The sequence below is a fragment of the Xyrauchen texanus genome, chromosome 8, assembly GCF_025860055.1.
Source record: "Xyrauchen texanus isolate HMW12.3.18 chromosome 8, RBS_HiC_50CHRs, whole genome shotgun sequence".
In the NCBI taxonomy this organism is placed as follows: Eukaryota; Metazoa; Chordata; class Actinopteri; order Cypriniformes; family Catostomidae; genus Xyrauchen; species Xyrauchen texanus.
Genome location: NC_068283.1, coordinates 10059355 through 10086657, shown reverse-complemented (window position 1 = coordinate 10086657; position 27303 = coordinate 10059355). Strand labels below are relative to the sequence as shown.

General features: G+C 40.1%; 1 protein-coding gene across 1 annotated transcript in view; it reads left to right on the top strand.

The window, feature by feature from the left end:
- The window catches only part of LOC127647743 (potassium channel subfamily T member 2), a 149895-nt gene that overhangs the window by 66904 nt on the left and 55688 nt on the right, over positions 1 to 27303 (top strand). Inside the window, exons 2-13 of the mRNA XM_052132186.1 lie at positions 1773 to 1852; positions 3072 to 3171; positions 3756 to 3809; positions 4507 to 4555; positions 4748 to 4807; positions 7565 to 7639; positions 10629 to 10712; positions 12532 to 12626; positions 18250 to 18430; positions 25730 to 25894; positions 26355 to 26491; positions 26935 to 26998. Of these exons, the coding sequence (XP_051988146.1) occupies positions 1773 to 1852; positions 3072 to 3171; positions 3756 to 3809; positions 4507 to 4555; positions 4748 to 4807; positions 7565 to 7639; positions 10629 to 10712; positions 12532 to 12626; positions 18250 to 18430; positions 25730 to 25894; positions 26355 to 26491; positions 26935 to 26998 (1144 nt within the window). The remainder of the gene's footprint in view (positions 1 to 1772; positions 1853 to 3071; positions 3172 to 3755; positions 3810 to 4506; positions 4556 to 4747; positions 4808 to 7564; positions 7640 to 10628; positions 10713 to 12531; positions 12627 to 18249; positions 18431 to 25729; positions 25895 to 26354; positions 26492 to 26934; positions 26999 to 27303) is intronic.

The window sequence follows — 27303 nt, the reverse complement described above, 5'->3', positions numbered from 1 at the left end:
ACCATATGAAAGAGCCAAGTCTAACATATGACCATGAATGTGTCTCGTAATAGCTGCGCTTTGAAGCTAGAATACACGGTACAAGATACAGCCTGGCAGAGTGTCTTAAAAGTGTTTTATAAAATGACTGCTAACCCACCTCCAAGTCCAGTAAGTCGGGGGGCATTAAAAATGTACAGTCTACAGGAACCAGATCAACAAAAGGACTTAAATCTCCCACTGTAAAGCAGTTCAATGGAAAGGAGGAGGCGGGAACTGGCTTGGCGATATAAACAATATTTTAATGATTAACTTAAACAAAAGACAAACACACACACACACGACGGACAGGTCTGTAAACAAACTTTCTCTCCTCGCACCACCATCCAGCCCCTGGCGGACGGAATGCCCCGCTGCGTTCTCGGGGAACAGAAGGGGTCTCCCCCACCCCTGGCAGTGGTTCTCCCGCTCCAGGCGGTCGGCAACGAGCCCCTCCCCGCTCGCGGTCGGCGGTCTCAGACCCTGCCACGTTTCAGCGGCAGTTAGTGGACTCCTCCGCCCCTGGCAGCGGACCTGACCACTCCAGGCGGTTGGTTAGGAGGCCCTTCTCCCCTCGCGGCTGCTCCGTTGGGGTGGATGGTAGTGGCGAGAACTCTACTACGGCGTATCCCTCCTCCTTCCCGGGTTTTGGCACCAGTGTAAAGCAGTTCAATGGGAAGTGGGAGGCGGGAACTGGCTTGACAATATAAACAATATTTTAATATTTTCAGGAGTTACTAAAGAGATGCTATGGTCAAAAGAGATGCTATGATCCATCTTCCATGCATAGGAAGCAGGGCTAGAAAAGTAACTAGCCTGCAAATGTGCTTTCAGTCTGATGGTGATCCCCCCTCGTTTTCCATGTCTTCTCCTGCACTTTCTGCGGGAAACATCGAGTGGCCACCAGCTCTAATTAAAAGTTTTGCCCTCGGATTATTAAGAAAGTTTTCCAAATTCACCTGATAATTATCCAATAAAATGGTTTGAATATCCAGGAGCTTCAGCCGATCGTATACCTGAAGCGACCAGCAATTAGAGACGCATAGAAACATACAAACAAACACATGGAGAGCACCAGACGGCATGCCACTCACACCAGTGCGATGTCCTGGTAAGCTCAAATCATGAGATTCAGAAGAGCAGTGCCGAAACACAACTCACGTAAAATGTTCTTCCACAAATTGCTTGCAATTGTAAGTTTAACCACAGACATTGCAAGAGAGTGCAAAGTTATTTAGTGCAGCTTTAAAATAGCCAATTGGCATTAGTTACATCACAGCTATGAACCATGAATTGCTTGCTAGTTGGTAGCTGGTGGTATTGGGGGAGGGACGTTATACACCCATATATAAATTAGATCACTTGAAAGACAACAAACAAATACATAAAACTCCTATTTTGATTTCATGGGGTCTGTAACTCCAGTTTCAGATGTTTTTTGTTGAGTGTGGATAGTTATGGCTTCTCCTGTTGCACAAAACCTCACTGTGAAAGTCATTTATAACTGTAGATTGAGTCAGCACAGACAACGAGGTCAAGCGCTTACACAGAAGAGGCAACATCATTTCCTCCTAAAGCCATTAGAATTTAATATAGCAACAGTGCTCTCTGCTTCTCAATTGGTTGCTTTTTATATTTCTGCAATAAGACTAACTCTCTTGCCTCCTCTCTCAAACATATCATCATTATCTGTCCTTCCCCCGTTCCTCTCCATCTCTTGCTTTTCTCCATCCAAACATCATCATTCCTTTTAGAGTGCAGGTAGAGTTCTATGTGAATGAAAACACTTTCAAGGAGCGTCTCAAGCTGTTCTTCATCAAAAACCAAAGATCCAGTGAGTTCTTTTACATCCCAGGCTGAGGAGCGGCTCTAATACAGCGCAACAGTGAACCCCATTTTTTTGATCGCATGGGGTTTCGGAAGGATTTCCCCCATTCATTTTCTCCCTGGAGATGTTGACAAATTCTAAAAATAAACTGTTTTGAGCCATAAACCAAACCAGTCATCTCCATCATAAATCTCAAAATTGCAAACTTTGATTTGAAGCAAAGAATTATTAAAATCTGATGAAAAAAAAAAAGACAAAGATATGAGACTGTGTATTTAACATCTTTTATGTGGGAATGAGCTACACTTTTTGTCTTGTTTTGCAGTACAAATATCTAATTCTTAAAACAAGATACATTTATATTATAGAGATATTAATATTTGTTTTGAGAGAATATATCTCGAAGAATAAACCTCACTAAATCTTGTTAAATTTATGCTTTTAACACAAGTTGTATTTGTTAACATTAGTTAACTACATTAGTTAACTTCAACAATACTTCTACAGTGCACATTAATCTTGGTTAATGTTAATTTCAACAATTCAGTTTTTTTTTAATTAGAAGTTTATATGTGTAATATGTAACATGTAATATGAACTAACAATGAACAATTGTATTTTCAAAATTAACATGAACCAAGATTAAATAATAATCAAATAAATGTACAGTAAATGTACTATTGTTCAGTGTTAGTTAGGATACCTAATGTGCTGACTAATGTTAACTAAAAGAACTGTATTGTAAAGTGTTACCAAAATTGCAGGAGGGGTATGAAAAATAAATCTACTTAAGTCATTTTTAAGTTAAGTTTAAGGATGTTTAGATATTTTAACTTGTTAACAAGACAAAGAATACTGATTAAGAAAGTGAGTTTTTGTTGTTAGGTCTGTGTTGAAAAGTTTATAAGTTATCATTAAAATTCTGTTTCTCTATGGGGAAAATAAATGGGATTTTTGCTTCTGAAGCATGACTGTTGTGCTGTATTGTGGCAATTCTTGTCCTGTGAGGTGGTAGTTTGTTTTTGCTTTTACGTGAAGTGCTGTTGACCCGTGTGAGTGGCTCTTTGGAGCTGGTAATTGGTTGGTCTTGTATTTGTTTCTGGTCGTTTGATGTGCTGTCCACAAGCTGTGTTGTCCTGTCTTTGAGAACTCTGCTTCATGTCTCTGTTGTTTGTGAAGCTCTTTGTAATGCTGATGTGTGATGTGTTGCCGCTCTCGCCTGCAGGTTTGAGAGTACGACTGTTTAACTTCTTCCTGAAGGTTCTCAGCTGCCTGCTGTACATCGTACGAGTTCTCCTAGATGACCCGCGAGAGGAGAGAGACTGGTGAGACAAATGGGAATGGAGAAAAAAGAAGTAGAACGAAATAAAAAGAGACACAAACTTTATTCCAGTCATTCATGTCACCAGAAATTACCAACTCTCATTGAGAATGAATTACTTCATGTGGCATTGTTGCTGCAAATCACTCTTTAAAAGGTAGCCAGAAAGTAGACACCAAGGCAACTAAGTATGTTTTGGAATAGCCGTAGAGAGTGTTGAGAGAGAATGAGATGCTAGAACTGATAGTGAGAAAGAGAGATTAAGATATAGAAAGAAAGCAAGAAAGAAAGAGAACAAATAAGTCAGTATAAATACAAATATGAAAGCTTGTTTTGATGACAACCAGAGGGCTTAAGAGCTTGAGTAGAATACTGAGGAGTTCATGCCCAAGGGAGATGCAATGGAGCGACAGGAAAGGAGAAGAAGAGAGTTCATGTGGTATTGGAGAGAGTGTGGTTGGACAGAGGAGAAAGTGAGATACTTGAGGAACAATCTGGAGAACATTGAAGTGATTATGTTTATTCCATGCATTAAAGATAAGCGGTTACAACTCTTTTTGTAAGCATGTGTTCTTTCATTCCCAGCAGTCCTGGCTGCCTCAGACAGAATGCCTCTGCCCACAACAGAAGCCATTTTGACTGGTAAGTATCCAGACTCTTGAATGTGGCATGATAAATGAAGGAGAAGGTGGCTAAGTGCTTGTTTTATTATGGTAAACCAGAACAAAATGCAAACTTTCTTTCTTAGTGAGAAAAAGGGACTTGCAGATCCAGAAGCATGCAAGTGCAGATGTGAATGCTTAGCCAAAACATTGTTCATTGTTAACATGCTTTTTTGCATTGCTGCGATTACAACCTCAGTAATTAGGGGGGTGATAGTGTTACCTTGAAATGTCTATGCCATTAAACCCTGATATATTCATATCAAAGATTTCATAGCTAGAATCTTCTGCATTCACGTGTGTGTAAAATATGTTTCAGGGCTGAGAGCGTGTGCTCATCAGTTCCACGTCTCTATCTAGTATTTGTAATTCGTAACTTTACACCCCTGAACAAGGCGCTTCAGTTTTTGTTCTTTATTAAGAATCAGAAATTCTGCCAGCACCCTGCTGTGTGTTTAACATGATGCCGCTTTGATTTCTTCATTCGTAACAAAAATGTTTGTTTGAATATGTTCATTACAGATTCCTGTAGCATCATAAATGGATTGGATTCGGGAATTGGTGTGGCTGTTTGACATGTGTGTTTAATTATTGGCCCTTTTCTTGATTGTCTCTAATTTTTCATTTTCTTTCACTTTTTCTCTCATGTCATCATAACAATGGCTTCCTGTCATCAGGTCCCTCATTATTTGGGTGAACAGACCCCTGCCACTCTGGGCTCTTCAGGTCAGAACAAATAAACCCTTTCTGCCATCCACAAACACAGAGGAACACACACAAGCACACATACTGTAATATTTGCTATTGTTGTGTTGCGCTGAGTTTGCCCATTTAATCTGAAGACAGTGTGCAACATACTGCCTCTCTCATCTCTGGCTCTTTATGTTTCTCTGTCTGTCTATTGTCCCCTCTCTTTAGGTGCTTGTTGCATTCATCAGTTTTTCAGAGACCATGTTGCTGGTGTACCTCAGTTACAAGGTGAGATAAACAGCCTATGGCTCATTGCTTTTTCCAAAGTACACAATGAGGCCATATATTGGTCCCAAACTGGCAGAAAATATCCACTGTTATTTGGCTAGTATTTGAGAAGATCAGACAAAACAGATGAGACAAAAGGTAAGACAAAAGAGTAGAATCCCTGCTTGAAAAGACCAGCATCAGTGGTCACCAGTAGATGTTGAGGTTTGGATGGAGGATGGAGGATGCAGCATAGGATGTTCCCAGCAAGCTTTTAAACTAGTTTAACCAACAATGCTTCGATGGTCAACTAGCTTCACCAGCTAAATTCCACCAGCTAGACCAACCTGGAAATTAATTCTGGTGAATTAGGGAAATCGTTTTTTCTTGTTTTAAGCATAAATCCAATTAAAGTTTGTTTTAGGTTTCTCTGAAAACAAGACTTAAAATATTATGTCATTCTGCTTCTCAAGTAATTTTTTCTTATTTAAAGGAATATTCCGGGTTCAATACAAGTTAAGCTCAATTAACAGCATTTGCGGCATAATGTTAATAACCACAAAATTTGTTTTGAATCGTCCCTCCTTTTCTTAAAACCAAAAAGTTACAGTGAGGCACTTACAATGGAAGTGAATGGGGGCCAATTTTTTGATGGTTTAATGACAGAAATGTGAAGCTTATAATTGTATAAAAGCACTTACATTATTCTTCTGTTAAAACATGTGTATTATTTGAAACGTAAAGTTGTTTAAATTGTAATTTTTACAGTCATTTTAGGGTTTTAGGGTTTGTTGACATCAGTGTTGAGTAAGTTACTCTAAAAAAGACTACTAACTACTAATTACTTCTTCTACAGTGTAGTTAGATTACTGTACTAATACTCTGTCTGAAAAGTAATTGCTTTACTTATTAATAATTACTTTCTAAAACCCTTGACCTTGACCATCAACCTTGACCAGATGAAAAATACAAGGATAGACATGAAATTGTTCTTTTAATTCTTAAATAAATCATATAAAAAAAACAAAAATCATATAAAAATCAAATAAATTATTCATGAACTGGCCAAAGAATTTAAGGGGGCTGCATTTAAATAGAAAACATACATTTTAACATAAGACATAACATTTTGATTTTAAATTCACTATTGTTTTTTATAGAATTGTTCTATAGTCTATATGGTATTTAACATAATTACATCAGAAGTAACTGTAATTAAATTACTGAAAAAAATAAGTGTAATCCCTTACTTTTTCAATGAAAAAGTAATTTAATTACAGTAATTAATTACTTAGTAATGCATTACACCCAACACTGGATGACATGGCAACAAAGTTGTCAAATTATCTATAACTTTACAGATAATGTTAGTACGTGATTGTATCCCACTAGAATCATGTTTACACACATTATGGCTATACTTTTGAAAAGTGAGTATTTTAACCAAAAATTGGCTCCATTCAGTTCCGTTGTAAGTGCCACACTATCACCTCTGTAGCGTATTTAGGGGTTTCAGTGAAAGTTCGCTAACTGGTAAGTTTGGCGATGTTGTGTTATGCTATTATCTTAGCTGTACTGTGTTTACAATATGGCGTCGGCAGGTTGCGCATGCACTGTAGATTGCTCCGGAAGAATCTCTTTAGGACTTCCCGTTGACTTCAGTCGCCATAGCAACCAACACCAGTGATTTGTGATCTGGGTCAACACTAATGAAACTGTGTGCAGGTGCCAAGTCCTGTTGGAAAATGAAATCTGCATCTCCATAAAGTTGGTCAGCAGCAGGAAGCATGAAGTGCTCTAAAACTTCCTGGTAGATGGCTGTATTCAAATTTTCTGAGATACTGATTTTGTACCAGCCCTAACATATACAGTAGGTATAGATTTGAAGCTAAATCTTTTAGAAACAGGGATGAGATTATTTATCAAAATATACCACAGTCAAAAATACCCTTAAAAGGGAAACGTGCTTAATTAATCATAACTCGTTATAATTAATTATGAACATTTGGATCGGTTAATAGAATTAACGTGAAGTAGCTGAATTGATATTACAATCAATGTATCTGTTCATCCAGCGAACACTCAATATTGATCGTCTATCAATTCTCAGAAAGGATATTTTTCGTGGCCACACAAAAATAACTCTTTCTTAGCATGTTGCTGTGATCGAATCGTTACATTGACGTTGATTTACAAGCAGACCAGAATCAACTCGCAAGAATGCACACAAAAGTTGATTTAACTAAAATACAAACACATGACTGCGTGAGTAAAAGCGAGAGAGAGATTAAGATAGGAAAAGTTTGACTGGTAGCAATCAATAATTTTAGTTTGAGCTGTTTTGGAGAGACTAAGTGAGTAGAGGAAGTTCAAGGCATGTTTGTCCTCGGAGACTCTTTACAGTAGAGAGATCCCTCAGTCGCCTACACGTCCTTTGATCTTCACTGCGACGACTACAACCTGCATCAACACATCTCTCTGACTCTTCGTTACGCATTGATTTCCTTCAAAACTAACAGGGCATGTTTGCCCACATGGGTTCGACATAAACATACATCATGCTTGTAAGATGTGCCAGACGTTTAACACCTTAATTGAGCCACAGGCTCAACTGCAAATGATTAATAAATTGTGTTCCTAAAGTGTGCAAAGAGAGTGACCTTTAACCCTTGTTTTTCAGTGGTTCAAACTCTGTCAAAGCGGTCTTTTATCTTTAATTGTATAGGTCACTGTAACGATAGTCTTCCTTGATCCTGACATGAGTATCCTTGTTTCCAGGGCAACATTTGGGAACAAGTATTGCGCATTCCATTCATTCTGGAGATGATCAGTGCCATTCCTTTCGTGATCACTGTGAGTACAGCGTGTGAATGGAATTTACAGTGCATAAAAGACTTATTCTCACTTCTTCATGAATATGTATTGTGTGTTATACACTACCACTCAAAAGTTTGAAATCACTATGACATTTTTAAGCTTTAAGAAATCGATGCTTTTATTCACAAAGATTGCCTTACATTGATAAAAAATAACAGTAAACATCTACAATGTTACAAATGACTATTTCTTTTTCAGATAAAGGCTGTATTCTTCTAAATTTCTATTCATCCTAAAATATTCCACTTTGACAAATGAAATAAAAATGACAAAGGAGCTATGAATACCTCTATTGTTTCTACTGAGAAAAAGGCTCAAGTAATCTTATATGTGTCTCCTCTAGACTTTCTAAAGAAAAAAAGATACATAGTATATCAACAATTGTCTCAAACTGTGCTCAGATTTGCCAACATACCAAAGTCTGTCATCAAAAATCAGATGTACCAAAATGAATACATTTCTCATCAAAATTATTTCAAGACCAAATTATCTGAGCTAAGCTACCCACATTAATTGTATTTCACTATGCTCTTCCTGGATGTCAACAATTGATTTGGTTTTAGATACTTTTCTCCTAAGGAATTTTAGTAGAAACATCTAAAACAAAGATAGATATTTTAATAAAACTGAGAAGCCTGTGAAGTCTCCTGAGCTATGAAAGAGAAACTTCAGCGCAATTACATTTTCCTCTGTGCACAGACATATAGAGTTTAGGAATGATATCTGTGAGTTCATAATTTAGGTGACGTTTCATCCCATGGTTTCTGCAGACATTTCCTTAAGCGTGATTGCCTTGTAGGTCACTCAGACTTAAGGCTAATTTATACTTACTGGGTGAACAAGCTTCTTTTAATGTCCCTAAACAGTAGGATGAAATGCACTTTTCTACTTTTTGTTTGGCTCAAGGACTGTTCACACCAAATGTGAGAAGAATTATGAGATGATCTTCTGAAAAAAGGTCTATTTACACCAAGAACTCAACTTTTTGAGTTTTTTCTCAGGATTTATGAAAATCAAATTTACTCCTGAAGGTGGCGCTTAACGAAAAGCAATACTTTTAGTACAGTACAAGTTTTTTCCATTTTAAAGGTACACTCAGTAATTCTTTTCCATAATTAAAAAGTTTACTTCTAAAGAAATGAATAGTCATTTTAAAACAAATGTATAAAATCATGTGAGTTGAACATTCATATCAACCTAATAAAAGTAACCTAATAAAAGCTCTTTTATTCTACATAGGGCAGGGGCACCTCATGGGGCAGCCATGTTTGCATCACATGACCAGCTGATACTACTGGCTTAATCTCAGTAACTGCCCTGTTATTGGGCACTTTCACTCATGGATTAAATTAATCCTGGTTTACTATGCATAGTGAATTTCTACAATAGCATTGGTAACTGAAAACCAGGGCTGGACTGGTAACTTTGGGACCGATCAAGGGTGGACTGGCCATCGGTAGACTGAGCTGGCCGGTGGTTCTGCCACGAAACGTGAATGGGACGTGAATGGACTACAAAACGGCGCCACAATATGCAGAAAAGGATAGCAAGCACAACTTTCGGATCACCCCCTTTCAGTTTTGTCTGAAAAATCACATGTAAAATCATGGGCCGATTTCTCTTCCCAGTCCAGCCCTGCTGAAAAATACAATGTTTGAATGATGCAGCTTCCAGGCCACTAGGTGTCAGAGTAAGCCACTTCGACATACTTAAAAAATTACTGAGTGTACCTTTAATTTCATGTCCTCCACTGCACACAAACGTTAATATAAACGTTAGTAAAAAGCTTGCTAACAGTTTCATAAGTCACAAGACTTCTTATTATGAAATACATTAAATAAAAACACACCATTGATTAAAAAATGTTATGCAATTCCTTGCATAATAACTCCATCTTCTCCATATTTTTGTAGCCACTGTGGCACTTATAAAATGATTCTGTGCTCTGATGCCAAGGACAATATCAGCTCCACATCCATCTTTAATGCTGGTTGCTTTTTGTTCTTCTTTAGGTGTATAATATCAATTTACTAAGTAACTTTTGGTGTGTTGGCACCACCGACACGCTGGATTTTGTAGCTGCTGTGGCTCGGGACACATGACTTAAACCCCTTTTTTCATTGGTCGTGTCACGTGTTTGTCTGTCTTTGTTCACGTGCATGTTTTTAAGTTTTGATTTCATTTTCGTGTCTTTTATTTTGAAATATGTTTTCTTCCTGGTCTGGTCATGTGTCTTAGTCATGGTTGTGGTTTGGATGTTCTTTATTTTCCTCAACAAATTAATAAACAAATTATGCATGAAAATTCTCTCATTATTTACTCACACTCATGCCATCCCAGATGTGTATGACTTTCTTTCTTCAGCTGAACACAAATTAAGATTTTTAGAAGAATATGTCAGCTCTGTAGGTCCCCTTATGTCCCTATTTAAGTATTTGTTTTACCATAAATTCCACCTTTGACCAGCCAAAACTAGTAGGTGGCGATATGCACAAATAATGTGAACTGCCAAAAAACAAAAGAGGAAGAATGTAGTGAAAATTGAGGTTTATAGTAAAAAAGGACTTAAATAATTATGTGTTTCTCCCCCAGACATCATATCATTCTGAAGACATGGATTTAGCCACTGGAGTCATATGGATTACTTTTATGCTGCATTCATATGCTTTTTGGAGATTCAAAGTTCTGGTCACCATTCACTTGCATTGTATTGAGTTTAAATATTCTTCTAAAAATCTTAATTTGTGTTCAGCAGAATAAAAGAAAGTCCTACACATCTGGGATGGCCTGAGTGTGACTAAATGATGAGAGAGTTTTCATTTTTGGGTGAAATATCTCTTTTAAATGCTACCTTGGTGAACACAAGTATCAGTTTCTTTCAAAAACATAATGTCTTAGTGATTCCAAACATTTGAAAAAGGTTATGTGTTGTATCACAAAAAAGGCTTTTTTTCTTTCCAATCAGGTGATTTTGCCCTCCCTCAGAAACCTGTTCATTCCTGTTTTTCTGAACTGCTGGCTGGCCAAACACGCTCTTGAGAACATGATTGTAAGAAATGAAGCCTATCTTTTTCTATCTCCATGCGCTGCACCTGTCCATTCTTATGAAACTATTGTGATAGTGTGTATCCACTTTCAGGCACACACCTCTTATTTTCCCCTCTGTCTCTGTCATTTACTCCTCTTGCCTCATTTTCCTGACTGTATCTGCTGGAGTTGGGGTACTCGAGTTTGCACTTGGACTTGAGTCCCAGTCACGAGTCCAAGTTTAATGGACTTGGACTTGTCACAGACTCTGATGCAGTTTTGCTCAGACTCGAGCCTTTGGGACTTGGGATATTTTTACGAGTCCATGACATTTGTGATTAAATGAAAAAATAAATATATAAATAACAAACTAAAAAATAATGAACGCATCTCTGTCTGCATGCTGCTGTATTAGCCCCTGAAGTCATAGATGTAGCCAGAGTTGTTTCACTGTGTTTAAGCAAACAGACACACACACACACATATGCACATGTCATCAGAACACAATCAGAATTGTGTTGAAGGACAGTTTTGTCTTCATACACATAAAGCACAAGCTTTCATTCTGAAACCACGCTGAAGTCTGTTCAGCAGGAAACTAATAATTAGGGCTAAAATTTGTAATCAAATTAATTACATGGTGTCCCGATTAATTAATTGTGATTAATAGCATTAACAAATATTTGCTGAGAAAGCCCCTTATGTATCAATATCTCAATATATAAAGATTATACATATTTATATCAATATATAATTATACATAGTTATCTTTAAATATTAAAACATTATATATATATATATATATATATATATATATATATATATATATATTCAGATGATTATAATGCATTACATTCTTGTAGCAGAAGAGTTAATCATTGATAAGTCAATACAAAAAGCGTCTTTAGAATACAATGTATTGTTTACTACCATATTATATTGATCATAAGTCAATCATTGGCATACAGTTCACAGCAATCCATTTCACAAGTGAATTTGTCAATCAGTTGGAGATTTATTATGAGGGTTTGTTTAAGGACCCGTCAATTTACACCTGCGTCAGACATCTCCGGTGTGTTGTGTCATAAACATAAAATGTTTAGGTCACTGTGTCAAGTTAAATATAGTTTAATACTCAATCTTTAAACACATCTTGAGATCCCTTAGATCGCATTTGCGCTCTTCGAGTGTTTTGAACGCAAGAACGTAATGCATGTTTGTGGATCTATAAACTGCGAGTTGCTCATACAGCTGAAATTGTACTTACTGCCCTCTGGAGTAAACAGGTGGTACTACAAGCTTGCATTTCTCAGGAATCTTCCTTATTATGGCCCGTGGGCATGCGATTAATTGTGTTTAATTTTTTTAACACGTTATTTTTTGTAATCGCACTGAATTAAATCGACAGCTCTAATAATAAAATATATATATGAAATGCAACAGAGGTGTTTTTGTTATATTTGTATTGACAAACAGTTTTTCTTAGTTGTGAAGTTTAAAATAAGCTTAAAATATTGATGTTGAGTTTACGGTTACAATTTTGACTCGGACTGTTATGGAATCGGTCTTGAGTCCCACTCAGCCCCTTTTGGACTCAACTCGGACTTGATTGTGTAAAGACTCAGACTTGACTCCGACTCCACTAATGTGGACTCAAACCCAACACTAGTATCTGCTGTCATGTGCTGCTGAAAGCTTTATGGTTATCACATTTGCCAGACCTCATGTCGATTGTTTTTGTTTCCATCATTTGTTTGAGCACAATGGCACTATTTTATTTAACTGTCTCACAATCTTCCCTCTTGCCTTCTTCTATCCCCATGTTTCTCCTCTTTTTTTAGAATGACCTGCACAGAGCGATCCAGCGCACACACTCAGCCATGTTCAACCAGGTGCTCATCCTCATCAGCACTCTGCTCTGCCTCATCTTCACCTGGTGAGAAAAAAATACTTTGTATACACTGCAGAAAAATTCTGCAAAAACATTCTTACACATGATCAAGCAAGATAAATTAACTCCAGCGGCATAAATTTGGCCAAAGGTGTTTTCCCTATCAAAAAGCTACACTTTGATGCTGAGCTGAATTAGCTTTGGGAACAACTTTAGGCGTGACCAGCTGTGAATATGTGTGCAACATGCCAGTGCAATATGAATAGAATTTATAGCCTCTGCTGATGACATCATTGGATGCACCTGTAGCAGGGCTGTAAATAGATGCATCACAGGTGCATCGTCGGATCTTTTGTCTTCAGATCATTCTGTGTGTGTTGTGCTTCTTGACTGTCAGAACATACTACTTTCCTCTGTTAGGAGTTAGAATTGTTAGGCAGCGCGCAGAAACCTTGCTCTTTCTCTTTTCTTTAAAAAAAAGAAGAAAAAGAATGACTGATTAACAAAGCAAGCGGTGTGTGTTCCCATGTTTACGCTGGTTCCAAGAAGGGTGGGGGGGTTGCGTCCGATTTTAGACCTTCAAGGCTTGAATCGCTCAATCGGGGCTTTCATGTTCAAGATGCTAACTGTCAAGACGGTCGTGTCTCAAATCCAACATCACGATTGGTTGATCACAATCCATCTCATGGACGCATATTTTCATATAGAAATTCTGCCACAACACAAGAAGTTCCTGAGGATCGCTTTCGGGGGCGAAGCTTTCCAATATCGGGTTCTTCCATTCGGCCTAGCCCTATCACCCCGCACATTCAAGAAATGCATCTCTCTCACTCAGGAAATGACCTATCTGGACGTTGTATGGAATTCGATCATGATGCGGACACAGTTGTCTCCCGCTCGAATCGAGTCCATTCAGAAAACCCTGAGCAAAGTCAGGCAAGGTCAAGGTTGCACTGTTCGTCAGTATCAATGAATACTATGTCTCATGGCATCTGCGTCCTTGGTGATCCCTTTGGGCCTTCTGCACATGAGACCATTTCAGTTGTGGCTCAAAGCCAGGGGATTTCATCCAAGGGCCAGTCCCCTAAGGCAGATAAGGGTTACGTGCGACACGCTTCGTACCCTTTCTATGTGGTTCAGACCCCGGTTCCTCACTTTGGGTCCCACTCTTGATGGTGGTATTTCTGGCCCTGAAATACTTCCTCCGGTATTTGAGAGGCTGACATGTCCTGGTGCGGGTGGACAACACAGCAGCAATCTCTTACATAAATCATCAAGGAGGTCTACGTTCACGCCAGCTGAACAGACTGGCACGTCAGATTCTCCTTTGGGCCCAGGGCAAGCTTCTGTCACTCAGGACTTGCCTCTTACTGATAGCGCTGCATTGGCCGAACAGGGTGTGGTTCTCGAAGATAATGTCTCTTCTCGACGGCTTGCCTTGGGCGATTCCGGATAGGATGGACCTTCTGTCCCAGGCGCAGGGGACAATATTTCATCCCCGGCCCGAGCTGTGGAAGATTCGTATTTGGCCCCTGAAGGGTGCCACCTGTTGGACACTGGGCTTTCACCTGAAGTTATCGAGACCATTCTAAGTGCAAGGGCTTCCTCTACTAGAAGAAGTTATGCCAATAAATGGGGTGTATTTGAAAGATGGTGCAGTGCACATTATGCGGATCCAGTTAACTACCAGATTGCTTCAGTTCTGGACTTTTTGCAGGAAAAATTATCAGCAGGCCGGTCTATCGGCTTGCCACGCCCTGATTGCCGTTGGGAAGACATCCTCTGCTTGCTCACTTCGCTAGTGGCGTAAGTCAGGGCAACTATTCGTTTGCCATGGGCGCCGCAACAGGGGGGCGTCCGCCACCAAGCAGACAATGTCGCATTGGGTGAGGGACGCTATTGCCCTGGCCTATGAGGCATGCGGTCAAGCTTCGCCCACAAGCTGGCCCACGGGGCTGCGCAAGTACGCATTTCCCCCAGTGAGCCTTCTTGCACAGGTGCAAGACTTGTGCAAGAAGGACTTGGTTTTCAGACCTCACACTCCTCACGACAGCCCCTCCCTGGCGAATTCCCCTGAGGAAGGACCTTCTTTCTCAGGGACTGGGCACGCTCTGGCACCCGCACCCAGACCTCTGGAACCTCCACGTCTGGCCCCTGGATGGGATGCGGAAGATCTAGCCGGTCTACCATCTGCCGTCGTAGATGTAATCAATCAAGCCAGAGTCCCCTCTACCAGGCATCTTTACGCCCTAAAGTGGCGTCTGTTCATGGACTGGTGTTCTTCCCGAGCCGAAGACCCGCAGAAGCGCGCAGTTAGGTCAGTGCTCGTGTTTCTTCAGGAGAGGCTGGAGAGGAGGCTGTCCCCCTTCACCCTCAATGTGTATGTCGCCGCTATCGCGGCCCACCACAACACGGTAGACGGAAAGTCTCTTGGTAAGCACGACTTAATCGTCAGGTTCCTAAAAGGTGCCCGGAGGATAGCTCCCTCCCGGCCTAACCTGTTCCCCTCCTGGGATCTCTCGGTTGTCCTTACGGGACTCCAGAGACCCCCCTTCGAGCCGCTTGACTCAGTTGGACTCAGGGCCCTCTCTCTCAAGACCGCCCTGCTGATCGCTCCGCTTCCATCAAGAGGGTCGGGGACCTGCATGCGTTCTCTGTTAGCGATGCTTGCCTGGAGTTCGGTCCAGCAGACACTTTCGTGATCCTAAGACCGCGACCGGGCTATGTGCCCAAGGTTCCTACCACATCCTTCAGGGATCAGGTAGTGAACCTGCAAGCGCTGCCCCGGGAGGAGGCAGATCCAGCCCTTTCACTGCTGTGTCCAGTACGTGCCTTACGTATCTACCTGGACCGCACACAGAGCACTAGACGCTCTGAGCAGCTCTTCGTCTGCTTTGGGGGACAGCAGAAAGGGAATGCTGTCTCCAAGCAGAGACTCGCCCACTGGGTTGTCGACGCCATTTCCCTGGCTTATCACACCCAGGCCGTGCCCCCCCCCTTTGCGGGTCCGAGCCCACTCCACCAGGAGTGTTGCGTCCTCATGGGCACTGGCTAGGGGCACTGCCCTAGCAGACAGTTGTAGAGCAGCGGGCTGGGCAACACCTAACACTTTCGCGAGATTCTACAATCTCCGAGTTGAGTCAGTATCGTCCCGTGTTCTCTCAGGTACCGAGCCCATAGAACTCGGTGGCACGCCCACGATCTGACCGGGTGAATCACTTGCATCTAGCGCCCTTCCCCCTAACCAGGGGAAACAGTGTGCCTTCATTCCCAGGAGATCTCAGGTTTGGGACACTGGTTGATTCCTCCCTAGCCCTCGTGGGTCGCAGTTCAGCGGAGGAACTCGCCGACCCAAGCCACTGCGGTTACCGCAAGCTACCCTGCACTGGTATAGGTGCTCCACAGGTAAGGCCTCCTTCGGACTTCCCCTGTGTGTAACGCCACGGTTCTGTCCCCTCTGGCTAGTGGACTCCCGTGCTTCCCTTAGGCAGCCACTTCCCCTCTATAGGCTGGATCCACCACCGCACCGACTTTTCCACATAGGCCCTAAGTCAGGCCTCTGATGGTTTTGCCACTTAAACTTGCCTCCCCTCTCAGGTAGGCGTGGCCTCCGCAGGGTCTTCTCCGCCCTGAATAAGGGCTAAGACCCCCTTCCCTCAATGCGTGTAAGGGCCCCGGCCTAAGTTGCTCTAAGCGAGAAACGTAAGAGGCCCGGCCAGGCTTGGCCCGTTCCCAGGTTGGCGGCCAGCACCTTGTTCCCCCCTCCAGGGTAACGATAAGGAATCCTGATGGCTTAAATGGGGCATTGGGGAAGGGTACGTGCAGCCTGATACAGTTGGTTGTCCTGCACGTAAGAATACCTGCTCGCTCCTGTATCAGCAGTTCACGTACACGGCTCAGCGCGTGGCGCTTTTATAAGTGGACCCCTAGTGTCGCTTCTCTGACACAACGTGGAGAGAGCGACAGAAGGGGAACGTCTAGGTTACGTATGTAACCTCCGTTCCCTGATGGAGGGAACGAGACGTTGTGTCTCCCCTGCCACGTCGCTGAGCCGAGCCACTGTTGTGGCCGGACCATTTCCGGCTCCTCAGAAAAATCTGAATGAACTCCCGTATTTGCGTCGCTTAAATACCCGTATGTCCGGGGGCGGGACATGCAAATACTGGTTGCCAACTCTCATTGGCCTTTTTTCATAGTTCAGCTAGTGTCGCTTCTCTGACACAACGTCTCGTTCCCTCCATCAGGGAATGGAGGTTACATACGTAACCTAGACGTTATGATCAGGACTGATGTTGGTTAAAATAAATACCTAATTGAAAGTGTAATATAATATTAATATATATTATTATGGCAGTTTTTTGACATGAACATTTTTGTCCTCTAAGGACCCCAGAGTATCTTTTTTTTGATGCAGAAGGATTAACCTCATGCGGCCCCGTGTACACATGCGTGGATGTTATATTTTGGCTTCACTATACACAATGCATCATTTAAATTCATTTAAACTGACTGATCTCAGTTCAGGACACTCTAGGCTGTTAGTAAAGAAGACTCATTTGACAAAACAACATGGCGCCGATCTCAGCAAAGTTTGTCTTTGGGAGAAATGGCAACAAAACTACATGGGAAGATTTTTTATTGTTTAAGTCAGAAAATAAGAGTCTATATTTTCATCCAAAATGCCATTGCAGACAGACAGCACACTGGAGGTTAAGTCATGCACTAAATAGTGAGCAAGGGAGCAGATTTTCTATAGCTTGGTATTATTTAAAATTTCACAAATTAGCCCTACTGTCCACATATGTGAAAATCTATTTTTTAGTAAAACTTTTTGCTCTAGAAAAATGTAGCAGTTTATTAGGTGCTACTAGTTACAAATCAAAAAGAGAAATGGACAATGCACACAGCAGTCACGCTCAGGTCTCAGGAGGTTAAGTATGTCTTGATATTTCTACTGAAAGATTAAAATACAGATTATGAAAATGATTTGCGATTTGCACAATGAGAACTGACGTGACAGTGCGGTTTCCTGTCTGTCAGGTAAGGAGATAACAGGATGATGTTTATATAGTGCTTATTAATTAAAAAGCAGGTTTTTGTTCTGTGATGCAAATAGCAGGGAGGTCCGAATGTGCAGGGTAACGGGGCGATTGTAAAACAGAAGGTAGAAAATGACCTTTTCACCACTGACAGATGCGTGTTGACTCAACAAGCCCTTCAACACAGAGTAAACACACGCACTGAATGCACACACACACACTCTCACACACATACAAACCAGCTGAAAGATAACCCACATCCTGTTGTCTTGTGCGTGGCTCACCGTACAGTTATTGTGTTCAGGATTGTGTTTATAACAACATGCTTTGTATTCTTTGTTGATCGTATATACCCACTGGCTTGCCATACACCTGTAAATCCTTTTAACCTGTTTACCTGAAAAGCATAAAATCTCTATTAAGGAGGCGTTCACACATACTGGCATTTGCAATGACAAAGCGAACGGAACTTATTAATTCCCTGTTGGAAAAAACCTCAGCAGGATGTCTGGTCTGGTTTGCTGGTTTTATAGAGATACTGAGCACTTGTGAGCTGATTCTTACATCCTCACTCTTTCTTATACAGTCTCTGTTTCTCTGTTTTGTTTCTCCGTTGCTCTCTTTTGCAGTATTTGTGGTATTCAGCATCTGGAGCGAGCAGGGAACAACCTGACTTTGTTTGACTCTCTGTACTTCTGTGTGGTCACCTTCTCTACGGTGGGCTTTGGTGACGTCACACCTCAGATCTGGCCCTCTCAACTGCTAGTGGTCATCATGATCTGTGTGGCTCTTATAGTTCTGCCAATACAGGTAAATCAAACACATATGCTGACCTCCTCATCCTCATCCTCCTCTTCTTCGTCATTATCATACTTATCAGACTGTATTTGATTGTGTATATTATTTGAACATACAGTCTATATATCTACCTTAGTTGGGGATGGGGGAATCTCACAAAACCATGTACAGATCGAATTTAGAAATAAAGAAATTGTATTTACCATTAAGAAAGTTAAAGGGATAGTTCACCCAAAAATGAAAATTCTCTGATCGTTTACTCACCCTCGTTCTATCTCAGATGTGTATGATTTTCTTTCTTATGCTGAATACAAATTAAGAATTTTAGAAGAACATTTCACTGCTGTAGGTCCATACAATGCAAGTGAATGGTGACCAAATCTTTGAAGCTTCAAAAAGCACATAAAGGCAGCATAAAAGTAATCCATAAGACTCCAGTGGTTTAATCTATGTCATCTGAAGCGATATGATAGATGTGGTTGAAAAAATATCAATATTTAATCATGTTTACTATAAATCTCCACTTTCACTTTCACATTCTTCTTCTTTTGTTTTTTGGCAATTCATAGGCCTGACAAATAACTGTTGCTATTTGACCTAACAGTGGTTATTTGAAATAACTGCAGTTATTGTGCATTTCAACTTCCAATCACATTTTATTGCACAAATAAGGGAATTTTGAGCAAATACATAAATGCCATCAACGGCACGTTTTTGTGTCTCATTCACCAAAATGCACCTTAAGAAATATGACAATATGACAATTAATCGTGAAAGCCCTAATAGATACAATTAATTGTAATACTGTAGCCCTAAAACAGACAATTAGTACTCACAATCACAATTATTTGTTTGACAGGCAAATTTAATTATCGCGACTGCCCTAGCGATTTGCATTCTTCGTGCATATCACCAACTACTGGGCAGGAAGGAAAATTTATAGTAAAAAGGACTGATATATTGATCTGTTTTTAACACAAACACACACACACACATATCATATTGCTTCTGAAGACATGGATTTAACCACGGAGTCTGATGGATTACTTTTATGCTGCTTTTATGTGCTTTTTGGAGCTTCAAAGTTCAGTTCACCATTCACTTGCATTTTATAGACCTACAGAGCTGAGCTGTAAATAAAAATCTTTATTCATTGTCAGCAGAAGAAAGAAAGTCATACACATCTGGGATGGCATGAAGATGAGTAAGATGAGATAATTTTCATTTTGGGTGAACTTTCCATCTAAGCCTATTTTTTAGAACCATTAAGATTTTTTGTATTGTTATGGTTTGTAACAATCACCACAAAAAGGGCGATTTACACTAAAGGAGTTTTAATATTTATACCAAATATTACATATTGTAATAGTTATTATAGGTAAAACAGTTACAAAATCACCCCCAAGCACATACACTTCAACCCCACCCTCTGTGAATCAGTGTTTATAAATGAGCAGAGTCTCTATCTGGGACTGATCTCATCAGCATTATTTATTTCCTGAAGGATCAGTAATCTAATGTGTATGGAGCAGTGAAAAGTAATTCAAAAAGTAATTCAAGCTACGCCATAATGAAGAAAACATACATTATATACTTTTACTGTAGTACATTTGCAGTGGATCTAATAAATGAATGGGAATGTTTTATCTTGATTTCATCCAATTTCCACAGTGCTTTCACATTATCCAAATTACATGACAAAGGCTTTCTGCTTTTATTTTCATCTGTCAGACACTTTATGCAAATATCATGTGGTTATGATGACAAAAGCACTGAGCCGAATCACTTTAGTGTTTGAAGCCCCTTTAAGGTACAGCACAGCTGGTGCCTTTCGCAGTCAGACACACAAATGCACTGATGTGTTGTCGAACATACATTTTGATGCACTTGTTTGTTTGTTTAGTCCAACATATAAACTCTCTTACTAACTCACACAAGCTTTTATATACACTTAAGGTAAGCCTCAGATCGTAGCCAACTCATAAGCTCTAAGAATTCATTTCGGTATCGTAGTTGGGAAGGAGAATGAAAATGGAAAATTGTGGAAAATCCACAGCACCATCAGTATCTACCCACACAACCACCAACTGGGAGTCTTTAAATGTACGTCAGTGACGAGCTTCAGTCATGTATAGTGCTATGAAAAAGTATTTGCCCCCTTCCTGATTTCTTCTGTTCTTGTGTAGTTTTCATACTATATAGTTTTAGATCTTCAAACGAGATATAACATAAAACGAAGGCAAACGGAGTAAACACAAAATATCGTTTTCAAATATATATATATATATATATATATATATATATATATATATATTTTTTTTTTTTAATTGAAGCAAAAAAGTTATCCAACACACATATCAACCATGTGAAAAACTAACTGCCCCCTTAAACTTAAATAGCTGGTTGTGCCACCTTTAACAGCAACAACTGCAACCAAACACTTCCGATAACTGGAGATCAGTCTTTCACAACACTGTGGTGGAATTTTGGTTCACTCTTCTGTACAGAACTGATTTAGTTCAGCCACATTGGAGTGTCTTTGAGCATGAACTGCCCGTTTAAGCCACATCATCTCAATCGGGTTCAAGTCAGGACTTTGACTAGGCCACTCCAAAACTTACATTTTGCTTCTTTTGAGCCATTCAGAGGTGGACTTACTCCTATGCTTTGGATCATTGTCTGGCTGCATAATCCAGTTGCACTTGAGCTTAAACTCACAGACTGATGACTGGACGATTTTCTGGTAGCAGAATTCATGTTTCACTCAATTATTGCAAGTCACCCTGGCCCTGAAGCAGCAAAGCATCTGATAGTAGAGTCATGAATAGTGAACTGTATTGATGTGAGAGAGGCCTGCAGTTCCTTGGATGCTGTCCTTGGCTTTTTTGTGACTTCCTGGATGAGTCATTGCTGTGATCTTGGAGGAATTTTGGAAGGTTGGCCATTTTTGTGAAGGTTCACTGCTAAGTTTTCTCCATTTGGAGATAATGACTCTCACTGTGGTTCTTTGGAGTCCCATTGCCTTTGAAATTGCTTTGTAACCCTTGCCAGTTGGGCCCAGTTGGTATTGGATAACTTTTAGCTTCAATAAATAACATTTAAAAAACTTATTTAAAAACTGTATTTTGTGTTTACTCAGACTGCCTTTGTTTTAGGTTAGATTTTGTTAGATTTTTTTTTTTATTTCGTATGAGATATACACAAAAACAGAAGAAATACTTTTCACTGCACTTGTGTGCATTTGGCCTTATACACACACACTCACCTGAACAAGTCTCTCACACTCTCATGCGGCACAAGCCTCCCATGGGGCTGAGGAGAGAATGAGATGAGAGAGGATTGTCTTTCATGTGTGATGTGAGGGCTTCCCTGCCAGCTTCCTCTTTGGGAGGCTGGAGTATTTCCGCCACACAAAATGACACTGAGTCCAGCAAGGCCCTCCTACTCTTTTCATTCACAAAAAATAGCTGACATTTACTGCTGCCCCCCACATGCAGCTGGGGTGTGTGCGGGAATGTTATGGGTAATACTGTGTTTGTGTGTGTGTTTGTTTCTCGCCTGACTGGGGAAATCTCAAGTATAGCTGTTGGCCCGTAGAGAGCCATCCCGTTGCACAAACTGACAGCAGCCAGCATATCCCATCCCTCCCTTTGCACACATTGCAATGAGTTTTTTATTTGTAGCTTATATTGCAATTAAACAGTGCCAAATCTCTATTCCCAAATAGCCTAAAACCACTGAATTGCAGACAATACCCACTGCTCTCGATAAAACGCCTCAAATCTTGACATGAACACCTGCTATTAAAGAAACATTTAAAGCTCTTTTATATCGGAAATATATAAAAACACAGCTCAGCTTACTGCCAATATATACTCAAACAATTCCCAACATCACCAATAACTACTAGCACGACCAATAAAACCACCAATATGTACCTACACAATCCACCAAACTATCAATATTTACACACTATTCATAACACCACCAATATGTAAATTCTCAATCCACAACAGCACTAATATCTACACACAATCCAAAGCACCACCAATATCTACCTGCATGATCAATAACACATCAATATCAACCTGCATAATTAATAACACCACCAGTATCTACCCACACAATCAGCAAAACCATCAATACACACACAATCCACAACATCACCAATATCTAAATACATGATCCACCACACCACCAGTATATATTACAGAATCCATAATGCTCCCCCCCGTGCAAGTGAAGCACTTGGCGTCATGATGGTGACTATAACCCTAATGCGAGTGAGCTTAAGAAAAAATTGCGCAACACCATAAAAAACACTGGCGCACACGGAAGATCTGCACAAGATCTATAACACCACCAATAGCTACACAAGGTCCACTTTACGACCAATATCTACACACAATTCACAAGAACACCAAAATCTAAATATATGATCTCAACACCAATAATATCTACATAAATGATCCTCAATGCCACCAATATCTACATGCATGATCCACAACACCATCAATATCTACAAACATGATCCACAACACCATCAATATCTACAAACATGATCCACAACACCATCAATATGTACAGACATGATCCACAACACCATCAATATCTACAAACATGATCCACAACACCATCAATATGTACAGTACACACAAAATCCACAGCTCCTTCAACATCTACATACATGATCCACAACACCACCATTATCTACATAAATGATCCTCACTACAACCAATATCTACAAACATGATCCACAACACCATCAATATCTACAAACACGATCCACAACACCATCAATATCTACAAACATGATCCACAACACCATCAATATCTACAAACATGATCCACAACACCACCAATATCTACAAACATGATCCACAACACCATCAATATCTACAAACACGATCCACAACACCATCAATATCTACAAACATGATCCACAACACCATCAATATCTACAAACATGATCCACAACACCATCAATATCTACAGACATGATCCACAACACCATCAATATCTACAAACACGATCCACAACACCATCAATATCTACAAACATGATCCACAACACCATCAATATCTACAAACATGATCCACAACACCATCAATATCTACAAACATGATCCACAACACCATCAATATCTGCAAACATGATCCATAACACCATCAATATCTACAAACATGATCCATAACACCATCAATATCTACAAACATGATCCACAACACCATCAATATCTACATACATGATCCATAACACCATCAATATCTACAGACATGATCCATAACACCATCAATATCTACAAACATGATCCACAACACCATCAATATCTACAAACATGATCCAAAACACCATCAATATCTGCAAACATGATCCACAACACCATCAATATCTGCAAACATGATCCACAACACCATCAATATCTACAAACATGATCCACAACACCATCAATATCTGCAAACATGATCCCCAACACCATCAATATCTACAAACATGATCCACAACACCATCAATATCTACATACATGATCCACAACACCATCAATATCTACAAACATGATCCACAACACCATCAATATCTACATACATGATCCACAACACCATCAATATCTACAAACATGATCCACAACACCATCAATATCTACATACATGATCCACAACACCATCAGTATCTACAAACATGATCCACAACACCATCAATATCTACAAACATGATCCACAACACCATCAATATCTACAAACATGATCCACAACACCATCAATATCTACAAACATGATCCACAACACCATCAATATCTACAGACATGATCCACAACACCATCAATATCTACAAACATGATCCACAACACCATCAATATCTACAAACATGATCCACAACACCATCAATATCTGCAAACATGATCCACAACACCATCAATATCTACATACATGATCCACAACACCATCAATATCTACAAACATGATCCACAACACCATCAATATCTACAAACATGATCCACAACACCATCAATATCTACAGACATGATCCACAACACCATCAATATCTCCAAACATGATCCACAACACCATCAATATCTACAAACATGATCCACAACACCATCAATATCTGCAAACATGATCCACAACACCATCAATATCTACAAACATGATCCACAACACCATCAATATCTACAAACATGATCCACAACACCATCAATATCTACAGTACACACTAGATCCACAGCTCCTCCAACATCTACATACATGATCCACAACACCACCATTATCTACATAAATTATCCTCACTACAACCAATATCTACAAACATGATCCACAGCACCATCAATATCTACAAACAAGATCCACAACACCACCAATATCAACATAAATTATCCTCACTACACTCAATAGCTACATACATGATCCACAACACAACTAGAACTGGAAGTGGTATTAGGGAGGCCAGCAGGGGGTGCTCACCCTATGGTCTGTGTGGGTCCTAATGCCCCAGTATAGTGACGGAGACACTATACTGTAAAAAGGCACTGTCCTTCGGATGAGATGTTAAACCGAGGTCCTGACTCTCTGTGGTCATTAAAAATCCCAGGATGCTTCTCGTAAAGAGTAGGGGTGTAACCCCGGTGTCCTGGCCAAATTCCCCCCATTGGCCCCCATCTATCATGGCCTTGTATTAATCTCCATCCCTGAATTGGCTACATCAATCTACCATCTCCTCTCTGCCAATAGCTAGTGTGTGGTGGGCGTTCTGGCGCACTATGGCTGCCATCGCATCATCCAGGTGGATGCTGCACACTGGTGGCGGTTGAGGAGATTCCCCCTATACTATGTAAAGCGCTTTGAGTGCCTAGAAATGCGCTATATAAATATAATGAATTATTATTATTATTATTATTAACTAGGATCTACCCATGGAATTCACAACACCGCCAGTAATCACATACATGATCCACATCATCACCAATACATACCCACAAACAATACACAGCACCACTATTAACTAGACATAAAATCTAAAACACCAATATCCACTCAAACAAATCAACAACACCAATCGCCACACAATTTTTAGCACCTATTTTCACACACAGTACCAATATACATAAACCCAATTTCCTAGACAAAACAAATCTATAGTACATTATCAAATATCATCAAAATTAATTTATTTGAATTAGCATGTGTTCAGAAATAGCTTGCCTGCAGACCCTAATTTTACAGATCTCTTCCTGAAAACCCTACAGAAGCCATTCATAGTCTGATGCCTCTTTTCAAAACCATTTATTGAAGCCCTACTCACTGCAATTGCTCTTAGTTTGAGCAGTTGGCTTTCTTGTGGATGGAGCGACAAAAGTCTGGTGGGAACTACAGCCGTTATCGTGCCCAGACTGAGAAGCACGTGGTGTTGTGTGTCAGCTGCCTGAAGATAGACCTACTCATGGACTTCCTCAACGAGTTCTTTGCACACCCCAGACTGCAGGTGGGTGAGCATGTGCACATTCGTGTATGCATATGTACACTAGCAAACAAGCTCATGTAAATGTGTGTACATTCACACCAATTAAGATCAGACAAACCGCTATGTGCTGTTTAATCCGTTCAGGAGGGTTGGAAACTGAGGTTCTTGTACTGGGATTAACAGAATCTCAATTTAATTGACTAAATCTATTTATGTGTGAATGATCCTCTGGGGTTTCAGGAGGGGTGGGTGAAAAATGTAACTCACATATGCATTGCAATTCTTTCTGAATTTGAATGATCCAAATCTTTATAAAAAAAAAAATAATAATTTTAGTAATTATGGTTATTGAAAGCATATGCAGGATAGAGTATTACAGAGACAGATCAGTTCCATGCAGTGTGGAACATTGCATAAACGGCATGGAGGGCATATGTGCCTGTCTGACTTTTTTCCACTTACTTGAGCTCATCATATCCAGGATTACTATGTGGTCATCTTATGTCCCGCTGAGATGGACGTCCAGGTTCGGCGAGTACTCCATATCCCGCTGTGGGCTCAACGGGTCATTTACCTGCAGGGATCTGCTCTCAAAGACCAGGACCTGATGAGGGCCAAGTAAGACCTTCTGAATTAATATGGTATATAAACAATTATGATTACTGCAAGACACCTCAGTCATGACCTACAGTGAGTCTGTCCCTATGGTTTTTAATAACCCCGCTAAATCCATCCTAATATGGTTTGATGGTCTTAACTGGCCTCCCAGCCTGGTCTGGTTTGCTGGTTTTAGATGGGGTTTTTGGCACTTGACTGCTAGTTAAGATAGTAGACCAGCAGGGTGACAAGCTGAAGACCAGCTTGGCCAGGCTGGAGGAACAGACCAGCTTAAACCATTAAGTAACCTGAGAAAATATTCACTTGCATCTTTTACTTTCCGTTTATCTCATTCATGTTTGTTTGCTCTCTGTTCTCTCTCTGCCCCCTCCTTTTTTCCTCTGTTATGGATCCTGGCCTGTTTCTCTGCTCTCTTTGATCCTCTTTGTCCTGATTGGCTGAAGGATGGATGATGCTGAGGCCTGTTTTATCCTAAGCAACCGGTTTGAAGTGGACCGCTTTGCTGCTGTACGTTGCCCTCCAACTCAATTTTCTAAAATGTTTTCCTTCTCTTCCATCCTCTCATTTCTGTCTGTAAAATAGTAGGTAGCAATTTCAAACATGTATGATACTGTTTCTCTCTTTATTTTTCACTCTTTGTTGTTCTTTCTACTGTCACACTTGGAAGCACAGTTAGTGACATTATTTTCACTAATGACAATGAAGCCAATTATTCTTCAAGTTCTCATTAATTTAAAGCAAAAAAATAATTTACGTTTTTTTTTACTGTAATTCATTATTAAATAAATGTGATTCATTGTAATGAAAATAAT